Consider the following 23,850-nt stretch of genomic DNA (forward strand, 5'->3'; position numbering starts at 1 on the left):
TCAACATCATTCATGTTAGTTCACAATTTATCATATGGAAACTGCTATTTTTTGTTTTCCCATAATATTCCATCAAAGTGTAGTGGCTTTTGCTTATAAAGCATCATCTGAATTTTAATTACATCACTATGCACCAGCAGGCAGAAAAACATAAGATTAACCAATAACATCATGTTTTACCTTGGCCCTCTCACCACCCTCCGCCTAATATCAAGCGAAAATGCTCAGCTAGCTCAGACACCCTCCCTGATACTCTGTTTCTCTCATAAAACTGTCACAGTGCAGCAGAAAAATGAGTTTTGATTTCTGATTTACAGTGATTTTAAATGAATAACAGAAAAGGGCTTAGTCACATTAACTGTAGTGTCTGGCAAAGAGTAGATAGAGGATGTGAGACAACAACGCAGTAGATGAAAATGTTTCTGACTCACTGTAATATATGACAGTACAGTTTACACTTCGTTCAGAACTAAGCAAATGCAATACACATTCCTATTTGCTTTCATTCCCTCTTGGCTATTTTAGGACGTAGCTCCAATATAAGTTCTAGGTTGTTTTCTGAATGGCAGTTTGTATATCTGGGTTTATGTACGTAATATGTGTGGATAATACAGCTGACAGGGCAGTTTAGCTGCAGTTTAGCATCCCCTATGCAGAGGGTGATTTGAGATGGCAGAGATTGGTGAGGGTTTATGGGTGTAGTGATTGGTGCGACACTACTGAAAACGCTTATCGGCTACTGCTGGACACTGATGAATCGACGACTGCGCAGATCGAACACTTTCCCAATCAGACCACCAAGGCCAACGACAACATTTTTCAGTTTTGTCTTAACCAATACCCCTCAGTATGTCTACTGATGCCATCCCTCATTCAAAGGAAACTTTATCTTTTTTTCCCTTTTTCAGTGTTAGCAGGACAATTTATAGATTTTATGAACACAGGACATGCTAGAGAAACACAGATGATAGAAACAGCTCCTATAGTCCACTATTTATAAAACATAAAATACGAGAAGCAGTTCCTTCTAAATTCAAGTATTCTGTATTTCTAAATGTTTACATTCCCAAAACCCCAAATTACGTTATATGATGCATTGAGCACATTTAAAACCAATAAAAGAATAGTGCAGTGTTAATTTTTTATTCTTCTAGAAGGCAGTTATTTAAAAAAGTCTTGTATTTAAATGTTCTTGAAGAAAGTTTTGTCAGACCATATAAGTGTATGCAGAAGAACAACATATCAAAATGCTTTAGTTTGTGTCTGCTACATTATTCAACCTGCAATTTGCCCATTTATTCAGTGCTTAGAACAATAATGTAGACACTTAGAAAATGTAATGTCTGAAGCATCGTGTCAAGTGTCCTTTTTGGCTAAAAGTGAACTATAGAGTATATTTTAGAGGGGCACTTCGACCAAAATGAAAAGCGTAACCATCACTAAATCTGTTGTAATAATGCCTAGTTGCCTCCTATAGTGGTGCTAAAGTAGCCTCTAGAGTGAGATTTTCCCTTTTGAAGACAAGACAACCCCCTTCTAATGATGCATGTTGAAGGTGGGAGGAGCTTTGGAAAAACTGCAAGGGCTTCATGGCAGATATTTGTGTTTTATTTTCTGCTAGCTAGTTAGTGTAGAAGGAAGCCAGATGTCTAACATTATGGCTAGGAAGTCATACATCACAACTGTACTCATTAGTGTTTACATCAGTGGCTACACTAGCAGTCAGGATTTCTTTATTGCCGTATAATGATTCCCAATGGTTGTATGATGTATTTGCATAATGCATGCTGAGGTACTGTAGTGAGAGAATATTAATGGATACGATACAAATCTGTGAATTCTGTCACAATGATGAGGGAGGGATGCAACACTGCTCTTCAGAACTTTACAGAACACAATAACATTAAATTTTAGCCTTGAATGCCCCTTTAAGATTCTATGAGACATTTAAAAAAAATTCAAAATTTCCTATTTCTTATGTCAAACAGAATCTTAAAGAACTAAAATTTTCCAAAAACTAACATTTATTCATTTTTTTACATTATATCTAAATTACAATAAAACTTTTTCAAAATTAAATTATCTTTAAAAAAAATCACTTTTTTCTTCACATCTCTTGAAACCTAGCATAAACCACTGAACAATGCAAATAAAACAATGCAATACTAACAAACATACCCAGAATTATGAGATTCCTTTCTAATATTTTGTTTAATCCGTCTTTAAGTCATGCTGAACTCACTATTCATTTTGCTCTTTGCTCCTATTGCACTCCTAACCATGCCTAAGCATGAGTCTTCACCTTCAACAATTTCAGGCAGCTTGTAGAAGAAAATGAACAAGTTCTCTCTTTAAAAGACAAATACAGAACACAAAAATACGCAAAAAGACAAAGCACATAAAAAATGAAAGAACATTTTTCCTCTCATCGTAATCCACCCAAATGTTACGTTTGGGAGATATGAGCAGCAAACAAGGTTTTTGTGTGTGTGCGTATATGTCGGCATGAATAGCTTCTTTAGTGTACAGAACTAGGCGCACATTATGAATCCTGCTGACTGTCCTGCGGACTGTTAGGAGATGAAGACAAACATTTGAAGAGCTCATGCGGTGTGGGCGTGGCCAGGGAGTGCTGGGCGGGACTACTATTGTGGGAGGACATTTCGATGGGCGTGGCTGGACCAACACTACTGCCAAGACCAGAGGAGGATGTACTGTAGAAACACACACACAAAATAATAAAATAATCATTTTCGAGCAGCGGTCATACAACTGAGAGTTTGTTTTTTTACAATATGATGGCGCCTTGATTTAAAATATTTTTTGATATAGCAAAAAATTTGGGGGTTCCTACAAATAAGCCTTTTTCTCAGAACACTTAACATATTGAAAGCAGCTTGTGCACAAACTAAACAAATGTTGTACTTTACAACGTAAAAATAATGTAAAAAAAGATTTTAATTCTCTTAACAGTCTGTCTTATAGTACGAAACAGAGCTACTGTAGTAATTGTTATTGTTCAGTTAACCTTAATTACTGGATCAATTATCAAAATAATCAGTAGATTACTCAATTACTAATATAGTTAATAGTGACAGCCCTACATACAATACGATGCATCATTACACCCATGGCTAGATTAAACTGTATAAGCTATATAGGCTCCAGCTAAGTCCTACATCAAAGAGTTAAAAAGTTTGTGTTTTTAACATGCCAACATTTTTGTCAAATACTTCTCTCGTATTCATGTCATCTTGTGAGATGGAGGAGTAGGTGGAGCAAGCGTGCTGTCATTTATCAAGCTTGTTTAGCATTAAACTATATATTTTATTATGCAGTGTTGCCAGCTCTCACACTTTTGAGTTAGCTCTCATGCACTTTTATTCTTCCTGCAAAATATCTGACTGCAGCCTATTGAGAAGACATTGGCTGTCTCTCCCGAAGTTTCACTCTTTTTTAAGATCACTAACTGGAGAGTCATGGTTCTCTCTCACTCCTAGATCATTTAGATACCTCTCCATCTCAGAAGCGCAACACACAGTTCCTCAGCTCAGTTATTGATACACTTGAGTTCAAACTCCTGTTTGGTTTAACTTTGTCTCCTCATCATCTGCAGCCAAGGCTACCATCTAATACTCTTTTTTCTATCAAAAATGTATGTCTCCTAATCTCAAACACTTTATTTTATCATTTTTAAGTTTAAGGCATGTTTATAGTAATCTGATAGAAAAAAAAAATATTTTAAGGTTACTGTGGAAATTCTGACTGTAAGAATGCAAAGAAGATGGAGCGGACACCGAGTGAGTTCTCTCTCATGTGTGAGTGGTGAGCTGGGTTGAGAACCACAGTTCTACACACTAATTATGATTTATGGCTCAAATTAGTGTTTTAAGCAGCGTAACAACGGACATGCACTTGTGCATACTAAGTTGATCATCACTCTCCAGTCTCAATCCAACCACCTGAAAATCTACTCCAGTCACCTGACCAAAATTGGCAACCCTGTTATATAGTTGTGATTTTATATAGCATACACACGCAAAAATGTGGGTGCCCCTGATCAAATTACATCATCTGTTGAAAATGAGCACACATCCTCTACAAAGAATATACTTCTGCACATTTTAATTACATTTTAATGCACAATTACTCTTTATTTTCTGAATTTTACCTATTATTGTGTAAAATTTATGACATTTTATTCATTTTATTGTTTTACAATATGTTAAATTCAGCAAATAAATACAAATTGTGCACTGAAAATATGCCTTTTCTTTGTCTTTAAGTGCCACATACAAAATGTCCTCTATCCTGTTTATTTTCATTTGAAACCTAATTTTTACAGAAAAATCAACAAAACGCTATTTGCCACAAAATGGCTTAATCAGGCCCTGGTTACATCAATACTGTTGAACATGTTTACACATGAGAAATGCAAAAAGAGTCATATGAGCAACTTCCTCCACCTGTAAAGCCAATGCTAAGATATCTTCTATAAACTAATTTGCTCACATGATGAATCAAGAGCATATTTACAACTCATTCTGAATTCAGGGTGAATCAGTAATGTAAAAACACACACCTTTCACCATCAGAATCGCAGTAACTCTTGCTGTCCTCCTCGTGAGGGAAGCGTGTCTCATATACGCAGCGCTGTATGGCCTGGGCGACTGTGTAGCGTGTCTGGCCCTGCACACACGCCTCCATTTTTGCAATGTTCAGCTGTGACTGCAAGAACAGATGCAGTCGACTGTCTGACAACAGCAGCGGTGTCTGCAACACTCTACACACAAAAACCACACGTCTAAGGTAAACCTTCTCCACTAGTGATGAATTTGCAGAAATCAAACATGAACCACAAGACAAATCACTTGAAGATCTGAAGTGTATTTAAACCTACAACTAAATGGAGACACGTTAGGAAGCCACAAAGCAACTTCCGAAATGAAAACTTTACACGTCATGATAAGGGATAGTTAAATGAATAGTATCGGTTAGTATTATTCAAATGAAATCATGCAAATTAATGACAACTTGCTTTCATTCATTGTTAGCAACATTAGCATGTATGGTTAAATTGCTGGATTCCTCTAGCTTGAAAGTTGCAGAAGATATTTTAAGTTCTATACAATAACTGGAAATCAATGGATTAAGTACAATTAGGATTAATAAGAAGCTGGTGTATCCCTTTAGCAGCCACTAGATGGCAAAACCACTACATTTTCTACAGCTTGATGCACCAGTATAAGTGACCTGTGAGATATTTCACAAAGCAGGGTTCCTGTTAGCAAGATAACTTAGGCCAAAAGTGAAGCCTGTTCAAACAGAGGAGAGGTTTGGGGGTGTCTGTAACCGAAGCTGAATAAAGGAGAGTAGAGAAAAAAAGACAGGGCTGATGAAGTCAGGAGACTAGAAAGAAAAAGAAGATGAAAGTAGAAAGACAAAAAGAGAGGTTGGCGCACATACCCATCTAGGAATTTCTGCAGTCCTTGCATACGCTGGGTCACCTGGTCTGCGTTGTTGAGGCTGAAGAACGGATTGGCGGGGGGCAGTTTAGGCAACTGTCTGAGGACACACAAAGAAACAGCATAAAGTGAAATGAACGTGTTACAATATGCATACTAATTCTTTCAGATACAGGGTTTACGAGACAATACTCACTGTCAACCGAACATAGATATATTCTATGCTATAAACAATAATGATAACAGATATACTGATATAAATCTGAATAATGTCCACGGTTCTATTAAAAACACAACAATATCCATAAAAGGAATGGAAAGTTTGGGGAAAAAAAAAAAAAACTCCCCTGTTCCCAAAATCGTTTTCAATATTTTTGTTTTTAATGTATTCGTCTTTAAGAAAATTACTTATTTGTATTAATAATATTTTCACCAAACAACTGACCAAACAATAAAAGCAAACTGAATTTCAGCTTTTTATTTTTACTCCTGTATTGAAAAATGCATCATAAACCAAGTGATGAATCATATCGCAATATTTATGTGTGGAATCATATCACAAAATGTATGTAATGTTACACCCTGACCATCAACAAAGCCAACTGAAAATACCACATAATTAGTCATTCATTTTTCCCAGATGTACAATCAGACAAAATGATTGCACAAAGAAAGAAATGAATCAAGCACAGTGCTGGCCATCAGTGTACTCACATGAGCAGAGCATTGTCCTGTAACCTCTGACGGAGCCACACAAACTCACTGTACCTTCTTCTCACACAGGAGGTCTTCTTCCGGAAACACATGCTATTGGTCTGCACACATAAACAGCACATAAAGCCCAGAAAATGCAATGACGTGAATGATCATTAATGATGCATAGTGATAACTGTGGGCAATTGAATAAAACAGGTTAGTCAACACTGACCCAGTCAGTGAATGGTTGATTATTTGAAAGGTATTCCCTTGAAGCAATACTATAGCACTCCTCATTATAATCTATTTCCACTGAAACTATATTGTACAGTCAATAACTACAGGCAATAATTTTGATATTTCCCTAAGCTTAGCAAGAGAATATAAAACTCATTGACTCAAAAGACATAAATAATAGAAGCCAATGGGCAGATGCTGAAAGTGCTGAAGGATGTGCCAGTTGGCCTCTGTTAAAGGCATACTGTGAGTCAATAGGTGATCCGTTCTTACATTACGGTCCATGGGTAGTGGCTGTACACTGTACAGGCTGCAGACAGAGATCAGTACTGAGTACTTTTTTCTTAGGAAATGTGGAGGGTGTTTAATGCAGGCATACATAGGTTTGGACTCACATGAAGACAGATCTCATAGTCAATGTATGTGTGCCAGAAATCCTCCTTATGAAGCTGAGGATCCCGAACCCAAACACTTATAAACTCCTAAAACACAATCAGAAGAGAATTTCATGAGCATGAGTGTGAACAGTTTGTGGGAGTGTGTGTGTTTAGTTAAGTCGGTACACTGGTACATTTCTGAGTCACTGAGTCATCTATGCATATCGTGACTCGAATCATAACTTACACATCATAATGTATTTCTGAGTGAAACATGGTATAAGGAGGGGTCTCTGGAAAAAAGACCAGCATATTCACTTTTTCTGGCTTGAGGATTTAAGGCTAAACATAGTGTGCTGGACCGCCAGTTAGCCATGGTTGTGTCAAAGCACATGTGTGCTTCTGATTGGTTAAACTCATCTACAGGCAGTTCACAAGCATCCCACTAAAAAACTGATGATGTTGCAATTGTAGGCATTATATCGATTACAGGAACAAAGGATTAGCCTTGTAATGATTACAACTTTCCTCATTTCTTTGAATGAGATTTAAAAGAGAATTATTATTCCTTAAAACACCACACTGAGCCAATGGTTACTCTCACCAAGATCTGGTAAAAAAGGGAATCTGACATCTTAATACATTTCAGTAGAGGTTAGTGAGGGAACTTCTTTTATTACAACCATGTTACAAAATCAATTCTTTCCAACAGCAGGTTTTTCCACTAAAAATGAAACTACAAGTTTCTCTGCCATCTTAAATGTTTTCATAACTCTGCCAGGAAACTGTGGGAAGAACACTTCTTTTCTCCAATACCACTTTAAAAATGTTTGTACTTGATTATTTAAACTTCAAAATAAACTCAAATTTCAACAAACTCCTGAAACATTACTACAAAAGAAATTTGTTATTTATGTAGTCACATATGTAAAGATATGAAGTTCAACTCCCAAAGTATTACTTTTCATTCATAACTATATTTTAATACAATGGAAAATGACCCACACTAACTTAAAATGTTTACCACAGGTAAATTCCCTCTCGAGGGAAAATATACAGTCTTCTTGTGCAATCATAGTTTAACACTATAACCCAAAATAATTTTTACACTTCCTCCACCAGGAAGATTACGGATAGAGGAAAAAAAATCATATCTGCGTGCCTTAGGTTTCACCGAACTACAATATTTATCTGTCATCACTCAAGAGTGTGACAAAGAAAATGACATGTCAAATGCATTCTTTGGCAATTCTCAGAACAGGAGAAAAATGCTTTAACGCTTCATCCACATCTTAGAGTCAAACACCTCAATGTCTAACAGAGACTGTAATGTCATTAATAAAAATGTGTGATCTTGACAAACATTGTAACTATGATTATTCTGAATAATAAGAAGACAAAATGGTACCTTCTTTGTAAGACTGTCTATTGTGTCCTCCATTTCAGGGGCTTGGCTGAAAAAGGCAGAAAGACACTGCTGGTCAGCAAAGAAGAAAAAAGGATCTGGTTCAGATCACCTACCACTAATCATCCAACATGCTCAATGAGAAGCTTTAATGAGAACAGGAAAAAAAATTAAAGAGGATTAGAAATTAAGCTTTTAATACATGTGAGCAGACCTAAACGCCCCATGTTGATGCAAAATTAGATTTGAAAGGGGCTCTGGGCCTGGATTCATCAACCACGTGTAGGAACAATATTTACGGTCATTTCTGAGCTTTACTGCTAAGGTTGGACTGAAGACCTCTTTCATGAAGCTGAATGTGGACGTAGGAAGTCATAAGCCACGCAGACACACTGATATCAGTACTAGCATCAAACTAGCTTCAAACTAGCATCAAACATCAGGGCTGTCACAATCATGAAATTTTGGCTGATGATTGTCATATAAATAACTGTGATTAACTATTCAATTGTCTTCTCTTGTTCACCGTTTGCAACTATTAACATACAAGCCTAAAGAGGCCAAATTGGCTTATCAGTCACCTTACTTGCTAGCTATGTTTACTTATTAGCTGACATTGGATGTACTGTCGAATCAATTTCGTGCATCTACAGTTACATAGAATTGTGTGTTGTGTAGAAAGTGAAAACTCAAGCAACTCCTTCTACAACATATGCCAAAAACATCAGAATTAGCTCCACAGCTAACAAATCAACAAACATTACTCAGTGCTGCCCTTTAAACATGTTAGAGCACCAAGTCAGATGTTAGTTTTTTGTTTTCCCCATGAAATCTCAAAACTTTGTTTTAGTTACAATAACTGGCCTCAGTCCAATGCACACAATTCACACTTTGTTTGCTGCAGTTTAATATGAAATCTAACGACTGTGGATAGTGACTGCAGTCAGCAAATAACTGATCTTCTCAAAAATTTGTGATTAGGTGATTATGCAATGATTATGACAGGGCTAACTGCCACTAAAGTACTCAATCACTGCCAGTGGTTTGGGTATTGGTAATAGTGACAACGACTGAGAACAAGATGCATTATGAATTTGCAATGACAGCTTGACAGCTGTGAGAAGATGCAGTGTTGTTCTTTTCTTAATGGAGTGAACAATAACTACCAAAACTCACAAATCAAAGCAGTAATTGATAATAATTACTTATAACAAAATGTCCCAATTCAATGTACTAGTAAGCAGTAAGGGCATTTGTCCTGAATTACTACACCTTGATAATGCTATGAAGATATCAACAACAGTAAGAAGAGTGATTAGCGGTGCTGGGCGATATATCATCCGTACCATTACATTGCGGTATTGGCATATCGTGATATTGCTTTTTAGTTTTAGTGATACTGTTAGCAATATGATTGACAACGAACATTATTTCTGCTCAATAAATCCCATAAAATAGCAGTGTTCCTTGAGTTTGTTTGTCTGTAACGTTTTAATTCTATTCTGTGTACTTTCCACATGGTATCCAACACCTAACAATTCATTGTAGTGTAAGCCATTTGCCAGCTGCTTTAATTAAAAAAAATAAAAAAATAAAAAACCTGTTTAAAAATATAAAAACTAAATTAATAGTAATTATGGAAAAACATGTTACTGTCTGATCATGACTATATTTGGTAGAATTTTTAAAAAAGCGGAACAGAACAAAAGTGTTGATTCAAAACAAACTCTTCAAGATTTTAAGACATTATTTTAGCATAAAGTATCTGTAATCCCCAAGTACCAGTGCTGAGGAAGCATAAAAATGCTAAATGTTGTTATACTGAAATTTGTCAATGTCACTCAGCACATGGATCCCTTAATAAGATAAAAGAAACTACAGAGAAAATAAATAAATAATAAAATAACAAGCCATCTTCTACACAGCTTCCAATTGTGTCCACAATCCTCAGTCAACACATAGTTAACCTTGCACAACAGGTTTTCTCACAATATGAGACAGTTTAAATGCCACATAAATGCCACTTTGGCTCCCCTCAACATCACATGTCGAACGGGCCATCTACCATCTATTGTTAATTCACTGCAGTGGATTACTTGAAATGCTGAGTCATTTAGGTTAGCAAACCTTTGCTTTTCAAGATGACACAGAAAATTATCATATTTATCATATTTTATAAAGTTCATGTTCAGAACAACACATCTAATTAAAATCATGGCCTGACAGGACTGACTGTCCTATAGCCAAATAAATTCATTTGTTAAGCCCATATCAACCATGAAACTGTCATCAAATCAAGCTATGAAAAGGAGAAGCTATGTCTGTTCATCTGTTAAGGGCAGAGAGGATGTATTACTAGTGGCCTGTGGCATATGTCAACCTCAGATACCCAATTCTGGTGACTTGCCTAGCAAGATATGGCACCATTTTGACTGTTAAGTAAGTTTAATCAACCTAAACTTCCCACTGATTCTGTTGGAATCAGTTCAAAACATCAAAACAGGCATTATGTGTAGATAGCAGAGAGTTAGCCCAACACACAGCACTGACTACAACATTACTCGTGCTTATAAGAGTTCAGGCCTCCATGTTATTTTATGAAACTTACTGCGCATGAACATCATAAAACCTTTCACTACATGCAACCAGACCCCTAAGAAAACATCTGGTCAGCAGTCAATGTTGCTCATGTTGTCTGGATGGGAACAGAGTTCGCCTTGTTCAGCAAGTCATTAAAATACAGCTTTGTATGCAACAGCTTTTTGTAAGACTACGTTGTATAGGATGCCTGACGTTTAGAGTGGAACGCCACCGATTTTTTTAAAAATTCTGCATAATTAAATGGTTAAGATGTAAACAAAGTCATTCAGAGTGGTTTGGTGTGAAATGCTCTCTTTTAGAGAAACTTACCGAGAACTGTTCACAGTTGTGGTTATAGAAACCACGTCCACCTCTAAAAGCTCCCTCACAGAAAGTTGTTACATGAAATGGTTGGCTTAAAATGTATTTTAATCTATTGATTTTAATTCATTTTGGCGGAAGGGTACATCTCAAAAGACACGTGCAGGTGGTTGTGTATAGTAAATAAAGTGGATATATATATATATATATATATATATATATATAGACCCCTTGTTCCTATCACCGTCACTGTAAAGAAATCAGAGTCTGTAAGTTTCTCTACAAATTAACCATTTCACGTCAAACCAGTCTGAACGACTCCGTTTACATATCAAAGACTAAATTATTCAGAAATTTTTAAAATTTGGCGGAATATCGCTTTAAGTGCAACGTTATCCAAGTCATAGTTGGAAAATCATAACTTTACGCGTGATATTAGCGTACCGTTTGACAGAAACTAACACATTCGAACGTGAAATCGTACATTTGAAACGTCAAATTCGCAAATGAATCTCCAACAGCACACGCCACTCAACATTAATGCGGTCTCTGTCTTTTTACCTGCTAGCTCTTAAACAACATCGGAACTCGGCTCTTTCAGCAGCTCCCTCCTCAGACAAACACAGGAAACGCCGCTCGACTGTAAAACCTACGTCGTTTAGCGTCTATGTCAAACGCCGCACAGGTCAAAACCACCACAGAAAACATCGCTTTTTCACCTTTAAAGTTCTTCTCCTCTCCTCGACGGGCTGTGCTGAACCACCGTTGAGTCTCGAGCGGACTGTGACACGCGCGCTCCCGAGAGGAAATGAGATGGAAAGCTAAACAGCTTTCTGTCCATTTTCTCACCATAACATTTCACTTTCGACTTTTAAACAGGGCAGACGGTACTGTCATGAAGCTTCCCTACTGAAAAATAGACAGTTAGCACCATCAGGATTAAAAACTGATGGGATTAGTTAGTTGGACACCACTAGTTACCTTTAGGACACCTTTAGATCCCATGCTTCTGCAATCAGTTGTACCACTCAAGACGCCGCTTCAAGTAAATTAAATGAAGCATACATCTGTAAGCTAGATGATTTTTTTTTTCCTATTATGTGCTTGAAACGTTTTGTTTTCTGCATTTTAGATCACGTCCCGTCACCCCTAGTGTCTGCCGCATGGTTCTGTTTCTCACAGGGCGTGACCTTTCAGCTGGGTCGTGTTCCAGTACACTGCATTCAGCATTTTGCTGCATTTCACTTCATAGCTTACATGTAAAACAGAGCAGAAAATGTGATTTGCATTAAAGTCTGTTGAATTGGTAATTCAGCTAGAATATTCACAGCCCTTTGCATACTTTCATACTTGAAACACTGTGCTATCCAGCAATAAAAAAAAAAAACATATCAAGGTTGTTCTTGTAAATTTCACAAAAGTTGGTGGATGCTGCATGCAAATATGAATAGTAAATGAATAGTTTTTCCATTTTCATTACATCTGTCTAGGGTATCTACAGATTGTCTATATAGCTCTTTCACCTCTGACTATTCAAATGGTTATGGCTGGTATAGTGTAGTGCCAATGTCAAGCTCCAATCCTAATGGGCCAAAACACTGCAGACTCCTGCACACTGTCTCATTAAACACACCTGATTCAGCTTATCAGCTAATTAGCAAGGCCTTCATGAAGCCTGGAAGGTTCCCAGTTTGACATGCCTGGTGTAGTGGGTAACACCTCTGCTTTCTATGCTGTAGACTGGGGTTTGATTCCCTACCTGGGCAAGCACCCTACACTATACCAATTTAGAGTCCTTGGGCAAGACTCCTCACACTACCTTGGTCTACCTGTGTAAACTGATCAAATTGTAAGTCTGTTAAATGCCATAAATGTAAATGGACTGCCTAGCTACTTAGTGTGCTATCTTAACTAGCTGCTACTAGTCTATAAGTCAATAGATAGTTTAAGTTCAGAAAACATCTCTGATATGTTTAAATAATATAAACGAAATATATCTCTTAGATCCATGGATACAGGGCAGCTAGTAGAGCCCAGAGTTCAGACTAAACATGGTGAAGCAAACTTTAGCTGTTTTGCTGCATATAACTAGAGCAAACTGCCAGAAGATCTAAATGTGCTCCAAATGTAGCCATTTTTAAATCCAGACAATAACCAATCCAGCATGCTGAATTGCCATTGTATATGAAATGTGCCATATAAATAAACATGCCTTGCTTTGCCTTGAGCTCTCCACAGCATAGGCAGCTGTCTAAGCAGTCAGCGTTTTAACAAACATGGAGCCTTAGAAAACTGCTTATTGAGACACACTGTCGAGAGAGCTGTTACATCACCACCTTACGCAATAAAGTTATCTAGCAAATAACATTTGACAAGACTGCAACTTCCTAACACCTGTTAGATAAGCTGACATGTTAGTTATCTGGCTGGCCATTTGAAACAATAGCCATGCTAATTTGTAATTTCTCTTGAGGTACGAAGAACTTAAAAAAAGAATTAGTATAGCTTTTCAACTTGCTATACTTATTTGGGCCTCACCCTGCCATCTTGAATTCAATTATTCAAGAAAATGTGTTATTGCATTGTGGCATTGCCTTATTGATAAAAAATACATAAGATTTATCACTGGTCAGCTTATTTATGATACATAAGAACTGAAATTGTCTTAAGGATACACATTTGATGACATAAAAGTCTGCCTATGTAGATAGTTCACTAGATATTGAGATATAGTGACTATCTTTGAAAGCACTAGATGTTTCCCAGTATGAAGAAGAGAAATGTACAGGTCAGTCAATATATTTTGCCCTCTGGCTGCACATGATTCAGGCACTGTAACAACAAATGGAGTTATGCAATTATTGAAGTTTTGGAGAAAGAATATGCCTAGAACTCCCCCCTTAGCTAATTTATTTTTTATGAAAATCCCCCCTACAAGCAACCTTATTTTCTACCTGTCACTACTGTTGACTGCTTTATGGATTTTTGCACCACACTACTTTCCTATCTCCTAATTCTTCCTTATTTCTACTATGTCCACTCTTGGATATTAAGCATGGGGACTTGGCACAAAGCAGAAGCTGCACAAAACTCCACCCAGGTTCTCTGACTGCTCTCCCCTACTACAGTTTTGCAATCACACCTTGAACAACAGTCGTTAATCGGAAGCATGATTTGCACCCACAAAAAAAACTTAGCCACATCACTATAATGCAGAATAATCCTGTATGCTTTAGCAAATGAAATGCTTCATAAAGTCCAAATTACATCACTGAAAATATCTGTTGAGCGAACTGAGGAAGGAAAAGAGAATAAAAAAGCAAACTGAGGAAGGAAAAGTGAATGGAAGGGAATAGGGTGCAGCGTTTGACTTAGATCCAATCATCATTATGCAGACTTTGTGGTTTGGAAACTCATTGATGGCATCATGGAAGACCATTGATGGAGTTTTCATGTAGTTTGGTTTGTGGTCAGTGTGACAGCAGGCAACAAGTAAAAAGGAACATGACATAGTCAGTCATCACACATGAACTCATAAGAGAAACCTCATGAGGGCTCTTTATACATTTGTGAAATTACAACCACAAACCTCAAAGACAGTCAAATGCTTCAAAGTCAGCTCTATATTTTCAACATCAATTAAAAACTCAGTCAATAAACACAAGGACTTGATACATATTCAGCACTTCTACAGCAATTTGCCAAATCCTGCATGTTAAACCACACAAAAACTGATGGAGACTGAAGGACAGCATGTTACATATTCTTTGTCCATATGATTCAAAGACTGGAGTCAATTCTGAACATACACTATGCAATTCTGGAGTTCCTCCATGTGACCTGTCGCCTGTATCTTACAATGCACCTAGTAACCTCCTTCTAAGTCCACATTATCAATTATAATAATTCTGACTTGCACAACACTGGAATATAATTTATTTTACCTCGCTTCATGTTGCTCTTGGCCCAGTTCCTCCATGATGGGCTGCTGTATTTCTTTAGTTATTGTAGAGGTTCTGTGCTGCTTTGTTAAGCTTCCTCTCTGGTTATGGTTTACTTTTCTCTCCAGGGGGGCCTCTCAAGTATTTGGTAGACACGGTGGCTCTCCTGAAATTTGTTCTTCTGCATACCTGTTTGATTCAGCTCAATTGGAAAAAACATTGACATCATTTTGTAATTGTAAAGGCAATTATCTTTACAGTGAAGCTATATGCTTCGCTATATATTTTCATTAAAGTGATGTTTGAATTTGTTATTAATAGAAGCAAACCAACCAACAAAATAGTGAAGAACACAGACAAAAAGAGACATTTATTGGATACCACAAATGTTGTGAAAAAACATTTCTCTTAGTGTGAAATATAACACTGTGACAAAATGCTGTGAACATGGATCATTGTCCATGACTGAATGTATCCTACCTTTTCTGTCAGATCTTGCACACAACACACACAAGTCTCCCCAGGGCAACCAGTTTGTCCTACAGAGTCAGAAATACTTCAAGGATTAACCTATGTACCCTTACCAGGATGTGAATATTGACCTTTGCATTCAGTGGGAAGAGTCTATGGTACTAGATTTACATATACAGCAGTTGCTGAGTTAGTTTAGGTTGGAGGATTTTTTTACGACTGGGTTAAAAATAGGCTAAAATCACACAGTGTATGTCAGGCTTCCTTTCCTTTGTCATCTAATGTATACATCAAAAAGCTTTGCTATTTTTTTAATAATATAGGCATTCAAAATTTGTCCACGCACTTCCTCAATCCAGCCGTTTGAAGGAATTTTGACACTAATGTAGGCTGTTTGGATTCACTTAAAAACATTTACATAGATCCATAGCTGATGTTATAGAGCAATTCCATGGATTTCTTCTGCATAACTCAGTTGGTGTTAGACATTCAGTGTGGTCTAGGTAGGGCCTACCAAGATTGATCACAGGCCTTCCCAGTCAAATAGGGAAAGAATATTTATTATGTCAAGTAGTTGTTGCCTGCTGTCACACGACCACAAACCAAACTACATGAAAACTCCATCAATGGTCTTCCATGATGCCATCAATGCTTAACTGTCCGCCATTACCTCAAGCCACCAGTTCCTATCAGTGTGCCGGTGTTTGAAGCTTCAGTTGCAGTTAAAGATGTAGCTGGGTCACATAAACATGAGATTCCATCAGTAGAGCCTGTCATTTTCTATCCATCCGAAGCCAAAAAAACACCGTTGTCCATTTTACTACATAGGCTGAAACAGGCTTTGTGAAAATGTCAAAGCAAACATCCACCGTCAAGGGTACTTCGGTGAATCAAACGTGAGACATTTTTTTATGCCTGCCATAGCAAGATGTTTTTGGCTTTGTAAGGTTTAGGCTTTTAACGCTACGTACATTGTGTTGTTTTTCCTCGTCTTTGCACACCTCAGCTGACATCTTTATTGGACAATTTATAGTGAAGTGTTGCAGTGCTTATTATGTTTATGTAAATCCATGTGATATCACCACAGGGCAGAATCATTGGCTTGTTTAGGGTGATAACTGAACGGCTGTCATGGATAGGCTACAGCTTGGTGTAAAGTCAGAGCACATCTGGAAGTTGTATCTACCAAACTAGCCTGCCCATGTTTTCACAGGCCTGCTCAAAAATTTATTTCTGCCTACACCACTGGTTTAATGTAAAATGGTTCATTGTAGAAAAACGTACGGACTGTTCTTTAAAGTGGCAGTGATAGGAACCATGATGTCAGGTTGCAATGTCTACAATGCTAATATAGACATTTACTATCCAAAATGAACAGTGAATCTACATGTCTTCTGCTTTTTTTGCCTTTACAGCTCCTTGCATGTACTACACCACCATTGATGTGCTTTTAAGGTGTTTTTTTTTTCTGGCCAAAACTTTATCTCAAATTTATCATAAAACAATGTCCAAGGCACAAGGCAGCATATTTGTAACCATTTCATGCAACTGCTTTCTGTCATGTAGTTCTTAAAAAGATTTAGATGTCTGGTTCTTATCACCACCACTGTGAACAATTCTGAGTGGGATCAATTTCTCTGGAATGGAACATTTCACATCCAACCAAAACTTTACAACTTTTTGAAAGATTTTTTTAAAAGTTTAGAGGGGAAAATCCTCTTTAATGTACAGCAAAAATATAAGACGAAAAACAGGAGAAAACAAGTTCAAAGTCCATCTTCTAATCTCAGTCATGAGCCTTAGCTGCTTGGCAAGTGGAAATTAAACTGAATCACTTCTTCCAATCATAATCCTAAAAGCATAAATCCAAAGCATAATCCCACTTGTTCATGTCTTCTTGCAAGGTTGAGAGCTGTGATTTTTCAGTTATATTGTGTTCTGTTCATTTTGTAGTCTAGGACCTCTTATATGTATGTGCTGTCCAAGCTCTCGTTCATAAAACTTTTGGCAACATTTTTAAAAATCTGTGTACTTGTTGGTTGTCATCCTGGCTTTCTCCACAAACTGACTTAGTCACCATATGGGAGGTTGAGTTATTGACTTTTTTCATCGCCATGAAGTGCTCATTTATACTTATATTACCTTTGGGGAAACAACTAACCTTGGAGCAATTGCGTATTTACCATTCATATTGTGGAATTCAGGTAGAGTTACTTGTAGGTCTTGAATTGACTTTAGTTGGGAAACATTGTGCATCAGTTATCAGTTCCTAAACCACATGACTGACAGGCTAATAAGGTTCATCCTGAGATGTAGTCTTGCCCCAGTAGAGACAAAGGTCAATGACCATATGACATTATTTGCTGCATAGCTGTTTAGTCACAGGCCAGATACAATACTGGTCTAAAAAGAGAGCCTGTGGTCCAAAACTGGTTTGAAAAAAGGCAGAATATAGAAAATGCACTGCAGCGCTGGTATCACTGTAACTGCACTCATGTGCTGCATTTTGAACTTCCCAGAGTTTTGTCAGATGATTCATTCACTCAAAGCCTTCATGTAGGAAATATTTGAATTACAACATAGAGGGAAGTTAAAATAATGTTAAACTGGTGGTGCTCAGCTTCTCTATTTCTAAAATGGAATTTTCAGTACATAAGAGGAATGGCAAGTTCCCGTCCACACATTTCGAGATGACACGATAGACCTTTCATTGCAAATGTTGGATACTGTTTACTATACTTTATCACAGTAACATTTGACTCCCTTTGATTTTGTTCTACTAAACGTGGCCTACAAAAGTACTAAGACACTCATTGTTCTCACCATTCAACACTCATTATTCCATGCCAAAAACAAAGACTTGTTTCCCTGTTTGACAGCGGTATGTGGAAACAGTGTACAGTTAAAAAGGAGCTAAGTCTTAATCTCATTTGTTCATCTCACCAGAAAGCTGTTGTTTCCAAAAACATTATTCTTACAAATACACTGCATTTCTTCCAACTATGTAACCTGATCAGAATTCATCCAGGATATTCTCAGTACAGAGTACTAAGTACAGCTTAGCACAGAACTGGGCTTTAGAGAGCCACATGCTTGTACTTGAGGTAGACACTAGATAGATAAATGGAGCTCTTTTTTTTCTAATTATAGAACAACTCACCACAAAGTGGTAAAGCTTATATGTGAAATTAGCACTACAAAAAATACCATCATGCTAACCCAAAGGTTTCTAAAGCCAGTCCTGGGGACTGCATGCTCTGCACACTTTTGTTTTCCATACTCAAACAAACCTGACCCAGCACCTAAAGAAGTGGTTAATTAGCTACCAAGTTGAATGTGTGCTAAAGGGAAAGCACAAAAACGTCCATAGGGTGGGGACTGGGATCTCCTGTGCTAAACCTGATGTGTCATTTAGTTATCGTTAGTTAAATTATATGCCATTATAAACTACACCTTTCTAGACAAAACTTGCTCAACAATATCTGTCTGTCAAACATTAGTTTTCTATTTAACACATCTAACTCCGACAATCCCAAAATAAATGGAAGTCAATGGAGAGCATCCTTTAAAGTGTGTTTGGGAATCTTCACACTGCAAAGCTTAAAAAAATAAGGCACTTCTACTAGCAGATACTAAGTGAGGAACCCTATGTCTATTCACAAACCACCTCAGGAACAGGAAAGCTAATCATGCTATGCAGTGACTATGCCAAGCATAAATAGAGGAAGAAACTGCTCTTATATCAAGTCTCCTACTTTGAACTGCTTCGTAAATACCAGCACTGGATTCCTGTTTACAGGGAGGACAAACAGGGACAACCTGGCTTAACTGTGCTTGGACTCAAAACAGAATATAAACACGGCCTACTAGAAGTCCCAAAGTTGACTGGGAATCTCTTGGCTCTGGAATGACATTCACTTCCAACACGCTTCAACAAAACTTCATCGGTTTATGGACATTTCCTGTAGAATCACAGCTGCAGACACAAGCATAAGACAGCATATTAAAAAGATCAATAAACTTTATTGAACAACCTTTTCAGTTTATTGAAAAATATTTACAGAAAAAAATATACACAACAGCTATTCAAAACCAAGTATGAACCAAAAGATGCAGTGGAAAATAAAATCATCTAATAGTATCATGGGTTCTTTACATTAAAAGCTGAACATCACAAGAGAAGGATGCACAAAGGCGAGGGTCAACTGGAAGACTACAGCTAAACAAAGACATTAACAGGAAAAAAAAAAAAATCCAGTGCATCACCAATGGCAACCAGCACTGTCATATTCGCAACAATTTTTTAAAGTTTTTTTCAGTTTAAAAACAAAAACAACCCTCCTTTTACCAGTCTTTCAGCCCAATCCAGACACTAAAACACACGCACCATTGATCAATGCTGTCCACAGTGCAGCACAAAGCCAGGGTAGGAAAGCATTCAACACAGGTGAGGCCCTGAGATGAACAGGGTGGGTCAGCCAGAGAGAGCTTAAACGTGTTGCGGCTAAGGAGATGTAGTATAGGAAAACTCTATTGCTGCTCATCCTCTGGGCAGGAGTGCCAGGTCAGTCTCTCTTCATAGAAGGCAATAACTACCTGTGGGCAGCGGGTGTTAGCCTCTCGTGCTGGCACCAGGTCTGCCTCATCCGAATCCTTCCTACAGAGAGGGAGAGAGAGACATGCTTTACCCAAGCTGTAATTCTCTACGCCATACTTTGATTTTAAAAAAATAAATAATAAAAAAAAAAAGGGCCTAAAAGATGTTTTGCAAGCTTTGCCATCTCCAGTCTACAAACTTCACAAATTGTATGGGTGCGTGCTGCCCCCTACTGCCCATGTTCACCATTTACAGTTCACAGCTGGAGTAATTCTGGTCCCATTGTTAAATTCAGCACAGAAGGGCACAGACTGCTCCAAAACACCTAATAAAGCTGGTCACTGATGAACAGAATTATGCACCAACATAAATCACCAAACTATGCTGGACTGCTTCCTTCTAGGACCAGAACTGAGCAGTCCTGATTTACAATATACAGTTATCCACGATAAAAGCAGTACGCCCAGATAAAAAGTCTTGAAGGAATTGTAATTCTCTAGACATCAGATTATCTCACCATTTCATCAGGAACATGAGCTCCCCACTGCTATCTGTTGCTCCTATGATCCGCTCTGGTTCCAGATTCCTAGCAAACCCTCTTGGTTTTTCACTCTGCAAAACAGACCATGTTATACATCCACACCACAATCACGCAAGATTCAATCATATAACATCAGCTGTATACTCACCATTTCCTTCTTCCTCTTGGCACTGTTCTCCTCTGTCTCTGGTTCATCTGTAGAGGACTTCCTCTTATTGGAGTCTGGTTTCTCAACCACACCTTTTTGTGATGTCAGGAATGCAGAGATCAACTCAGGGCAATCAAGATTCTCTTCAGGCTCCCATGTGTTATCAGAACTGAAAGAACAACATTTAAAAGCTTTGTGAATAAACATCACAGAAATTAATTACATCTATTAAAACTCCATATTCCTGACACAGGTGTGCAGGAAAAAAGCTACAGGGCATCTATATAGCTAATAGGCCTCTTCTGAAGCGATTTGCATATAAACACCTTTGTAGCAACCAATCAACTTAGACTATAAACCATGGGTGCACAACTCTGGTCCTGGAGGCCAGTGTCCAGCACAGTTCTGTGACTGACCAACTCACTGGACACAAAACGCACCAGATTATATTTGTTACTTTAGTTTACTGACTTAATTGGCAGGTTTAGCAGGTGTGAGTAGGGAAACCTCAAAACTGTGCTGGACACAAGCCCTCCAGAACTAGAGTTGTGCACCCCTGCTGTAAACAAAGCAGGAACATAAATATATGGAATAAATAATCAGTTTTCCTAATCAGTTTAATATTTGGTTTTTTTTTTGTTTTTACTTTGGTTAGGTGTCTGAGAGGTTACAGTAGTCTAAGTGTCTAGGGTCAAGACAGAAAGGCATTTGTTTTACTATGTAAGTAAATCACATCTCAAATTTAATGTCACTGCCCCACTAGTGAACTGAAGATCAGAAAACACAGATGTGGCTCTCCAGGGCTGCACTATGGCACTAAAGGTAAGGTATAATCACACAATGGGACACAAACTAGGTTTGTCTTTACTCATACATCAAAACAAAAATGTACTGCAGGAATGTGTATACAAATCCAATCCATACAACCATACGACATTATGAACTTAGCCCATCATTTAATACTAGAGATAATAAACCCACTACTCATCAGGAAGAATACAAGTGTTCATCTCAGATTTGCCAAAACACATTTGAACGATCAAGAACTTTGAAACAATATATTATTCACTTTACAATTCAATCTAGTAACCAGAATTGGAACTGTCTTGCTCACATATCCTGACCATGATTAGTAGCATACTCCAGGTACTGAACCCAAGAGGCTTTCCAAAAAGGGAATCATCTTAAATATCAAATAATAATTAAAATCATGTTTTTCTTTATTCAGAGAGCCTTTGTATATTGTAGCAACCCGTTACTGGCTCGTGCTGCCTTTAAGAAGATTGGGAGAAGGTCATGCAAATGGAGACACAAGGTAGGCGCACTCCTTCCTAAAAAAGGATTATTTATTGTTATGTTGCTGCTTTAGTTTAAGTTGCACATGTTAACTGTGTTATTTTGTGTCAGAGTATGAGTTTAGTTAGTGTGTTTTGTACTGAGGCTGGTCTACTGGGAGGGTGAAGCCTGTGGCTAGTGGTGACCTCCCCTGTGGGTTTGTGCCTTTCTGCCTGAGTGTTTAACAAAGAGCACTTCTCATGGTGGAAATCATGGTCGCTCCTGTGTCTTACTCTATGCCGACGCTACAATATGACCATGGCTTGACATGGTTGCATAATCTTTACCATTAAAAACTGTGCAGTAATACAGAAAATAAGACTTTTAGTGGTACTGCACAATGTGGTGAATACTTACTCAGGAAAACCTTTCCACTTAAGGAAAAATTCAACTTTGCCATTCACCACCCGCTGGTCAAGCACTTTCTCTACCACAAACTCCTCTGGCTCCTCAACCTCCTTTTTGGACTTGTTCACCTGTTTCTTACCCATCTCAGCCTGCAAAAGGTACATCAACACATGTTCATATACAGTATGCCCTGTTTGCAGAACGTCTATTTTTTAATAAATAACTGGTTGTGCTCAGCTCCATGCCCGACACCACGGCATAGCGCCATTACATGCACCATATTTAACCAGGGTCAGTTCAAGTGGCCACAAACAGAGGTCCGCAGTATAGTTTGAAGCGCATTTGACATTATATTTTGGGTTTCCTGACACGTTTCAGTGACTGGTGGTTTTCCACCCTGAGAAGTTAGCTGGCTAACTAATAAGCACATAAGCGAACAGCTCAGCAACCATTAAAAACAGTGCCGCTGGACGACAAATTGCCGCTAGCTAAACACACAAAAAAATGCTACGTATATAACAACCCCCCCATTTTAGCATACTGCAGCATCAATAACACGTTTTAGAAGTGAACAGCTAGCCAGTAATGAATTATAGTGTTCTATCCGAGCAAGAGAAGACGATGCTGTGTTGCTAACAAGCTAATGCTAACTATGGTGCTAACGCGTCCAGACTGAGAAAAGGCCTGTATTGGTACCGGTGTGTACTAGTGTTTTCAGCACCTATCTTAGATTTAAAGTTATGCATTTTAGATCATAGACGAACTAGCTAGCTATACGGCATTTAAATAACACCAGCGCTAGTATCGAACATTACTAGTACACTAATTACTTAATACCAAAGTAAACTGACGCTACCTGACTAAGCTAGCCTCGGCTAACAGTAGTAACGTTAGCGCGGGAGCTGGTGCGAAACATACTAACTGAACAGCTTATTTTTAGTTAAGGGCAGTTAAATATCAGTGCTAATCGTTACTATCATGTTGTTCGAAAATCGTCATTATAGCACTGAAACGCACTGCAACACAAATAAAGTCGCCTAAATTCCGAACCGCAGCCACATACCACGGAGGATGTCGCGCCTCATACCGCGTGTGCCGCATGCGCGCGAAAACAAGTGAACAAAAGCGGAGGAGAAAAACACAAGACGGAGAGAAACGAGCCACATACATCATTCAGTTAACGATACGGAATCTAATTTAGCGTGAATTACCATGTTTATGTCTTCCTTAGTAGTTACTTACTTTGGCCTTGGATACAAACGACTACAAAAAGAGGCTGTAAACTAATGGACTTCTTCTCCGGGGATTTTCCTGGCACCTCGCCAGCCAACAGCGTCCTCTCCTCTCGGGTGGAAACGGGTTAGAAACATGTGCGCCGCGGCCCGGCC

General features: G+C 38.0%; 2 protein-coding genes across 7 annotated transcripts; both read right to left on the bottom strand.

Moving 5' to 3' along the window:
• Positions 1–1,129: 1,129 nt before the first annotated feature.
• Positions 1,130–15,636, bottom strand: snx10a (sorting nexin 10a). Of its 4 annotated transcripts, XM_036566973.1 has the most exons (8): positions 15,503–15,636; positions 15,026–15,224; positions 8,184–8,229; positions 6,794–6,880; positions 6,180–6,280; positions 5,467–5,565; positions 4,583–4,783; positions 1,130–2,714 (listed from the first exon to the last, which is right to left on the bottom strand). In XM_036566973.1, exons 2-8 carry the CDS (start codon positions 15,058–15,060, stop codon positions 2,543–2,545), a joined length of 741 nt encoding a protein of 246 aa, XP_036422866.1. In that variant the 5' UTR covers positions 15,061–15,224; positions 15,503–15,636; the 3' UTR covers positions 1,130–2,542. The 4 variants fall into 4 exon arrangements, with proteins under 4 accessions (XP_036422866.1, XP_036422869.1, XP_036422867.1 ...); XM_036566976.1 differs by lacking the exons at positions 15,026–15,224; positions 15,503–15,636 and adding an exon at positions 12,063–12,236; XM_036566974.1 differs by lacking the exons at positions 15,026–15,224; positions 15,503–15,636 and adding an exon at positions 11,801–11,888.
• Positions 15,637–19,556: 3,920 nt separating this feature from the next.
• On the bottom strand, positions 19,557–23,850 carry cbx3a (chromobox homolog 3a (HP1 gamma homolog, Drosophila)). Of its 3 annotated transcripts, none has more exons than XM_036566980.1 (5): positions 23,705–23,850; positions 22,472–22,611; positions 20,780–20,948; positions 20,608–20,702; positions 19,557–20,150 (listed from the first exon to the last, which is right to left on the bottom strand). In XM_036566980.1, exons 2-5 carry the CDS (start codon positions 22,603–22,605, stop codon positions 20,024–20,026), a joined length of 525 nt encoding a protein of 174 aa, XP_036422873.1. In that variant the 5' UTR covers positions 22,606–22,611; positions 23,705–23,850; the 3' UTR covers positions 19,557–20,023. The 3 variants fall into 3 exon arrangements, with proteins under 3 accessions (XP_036422873.1, XP_036422871.1, XP_036422874.1); XM_036566978.1 differs by having other exon boundaries at positions 23,674–23,797; XM_036566981.1 differs by lacking the exon at positions 23,705–23,850 and adding an exon at positions 23,526–23,568.

The sequence above is a fragment of the Colossoma macropomum genome, unplaced genomic scaffold, assembly GCF_904425465.1.
Source record: "Colossoma macropomum unplaced genomic scaffold, Colossoma_macropomum, whole genome shotgun sequence".
Classification (NCBI taxonomy): Eukaryota; Metazoa; Chordata; class Actinopteri; order Characiformes; family Serrasalmidae; genus Colossoma; species Colossoma macropomum.

What these genes read in the sequence shown, in the direction of transcription:
- cbx3a (XM_036566978.1), bottom strand. An exon ending in AAGTGGAAAGGTTTTCCTGA is followed by an intron (nt 20,949 to 22,471) that starts GTAAGTATTCAC and finishes TTGTTCTTTCAG; the next exon opens with TTCTGATAACACATGGGAGC. An exon ending in CCAAGAGGAAGAAGGAAATG is followed by an intron (nt 20,703 to 20,779) that starts GTGAGTATACAG and finishes TCTGTTTTGCAG; the next exon opens with AGTGAAAAACCAAGAGGGTT.
- snx10a (XM_036566973.1), bottom strand. Translation starts at nt 15,060, where the DNA reads ATGGAGGAACTGGGCCAAGAGCAACATGAAGCGAG. An exon ending in TAGACAGTCTTACAAAGAAG is followed by an intron (nt 6,881 to 8,183) that starts GTACCATTTTGT and finishes ATTGTGTTTTAG; the next exon opens with GAGTTTATAAGTGTTTGGGT. An exon ending in TGCGATTCTGATGGTGAAAG is followed by an intron (nt 2,715 to 4,582) that starts GTGTGTGTTTTT and finishes GTGTTTCTACAG; the next exon opens with TACATCCTCCTCTGGTCTTG.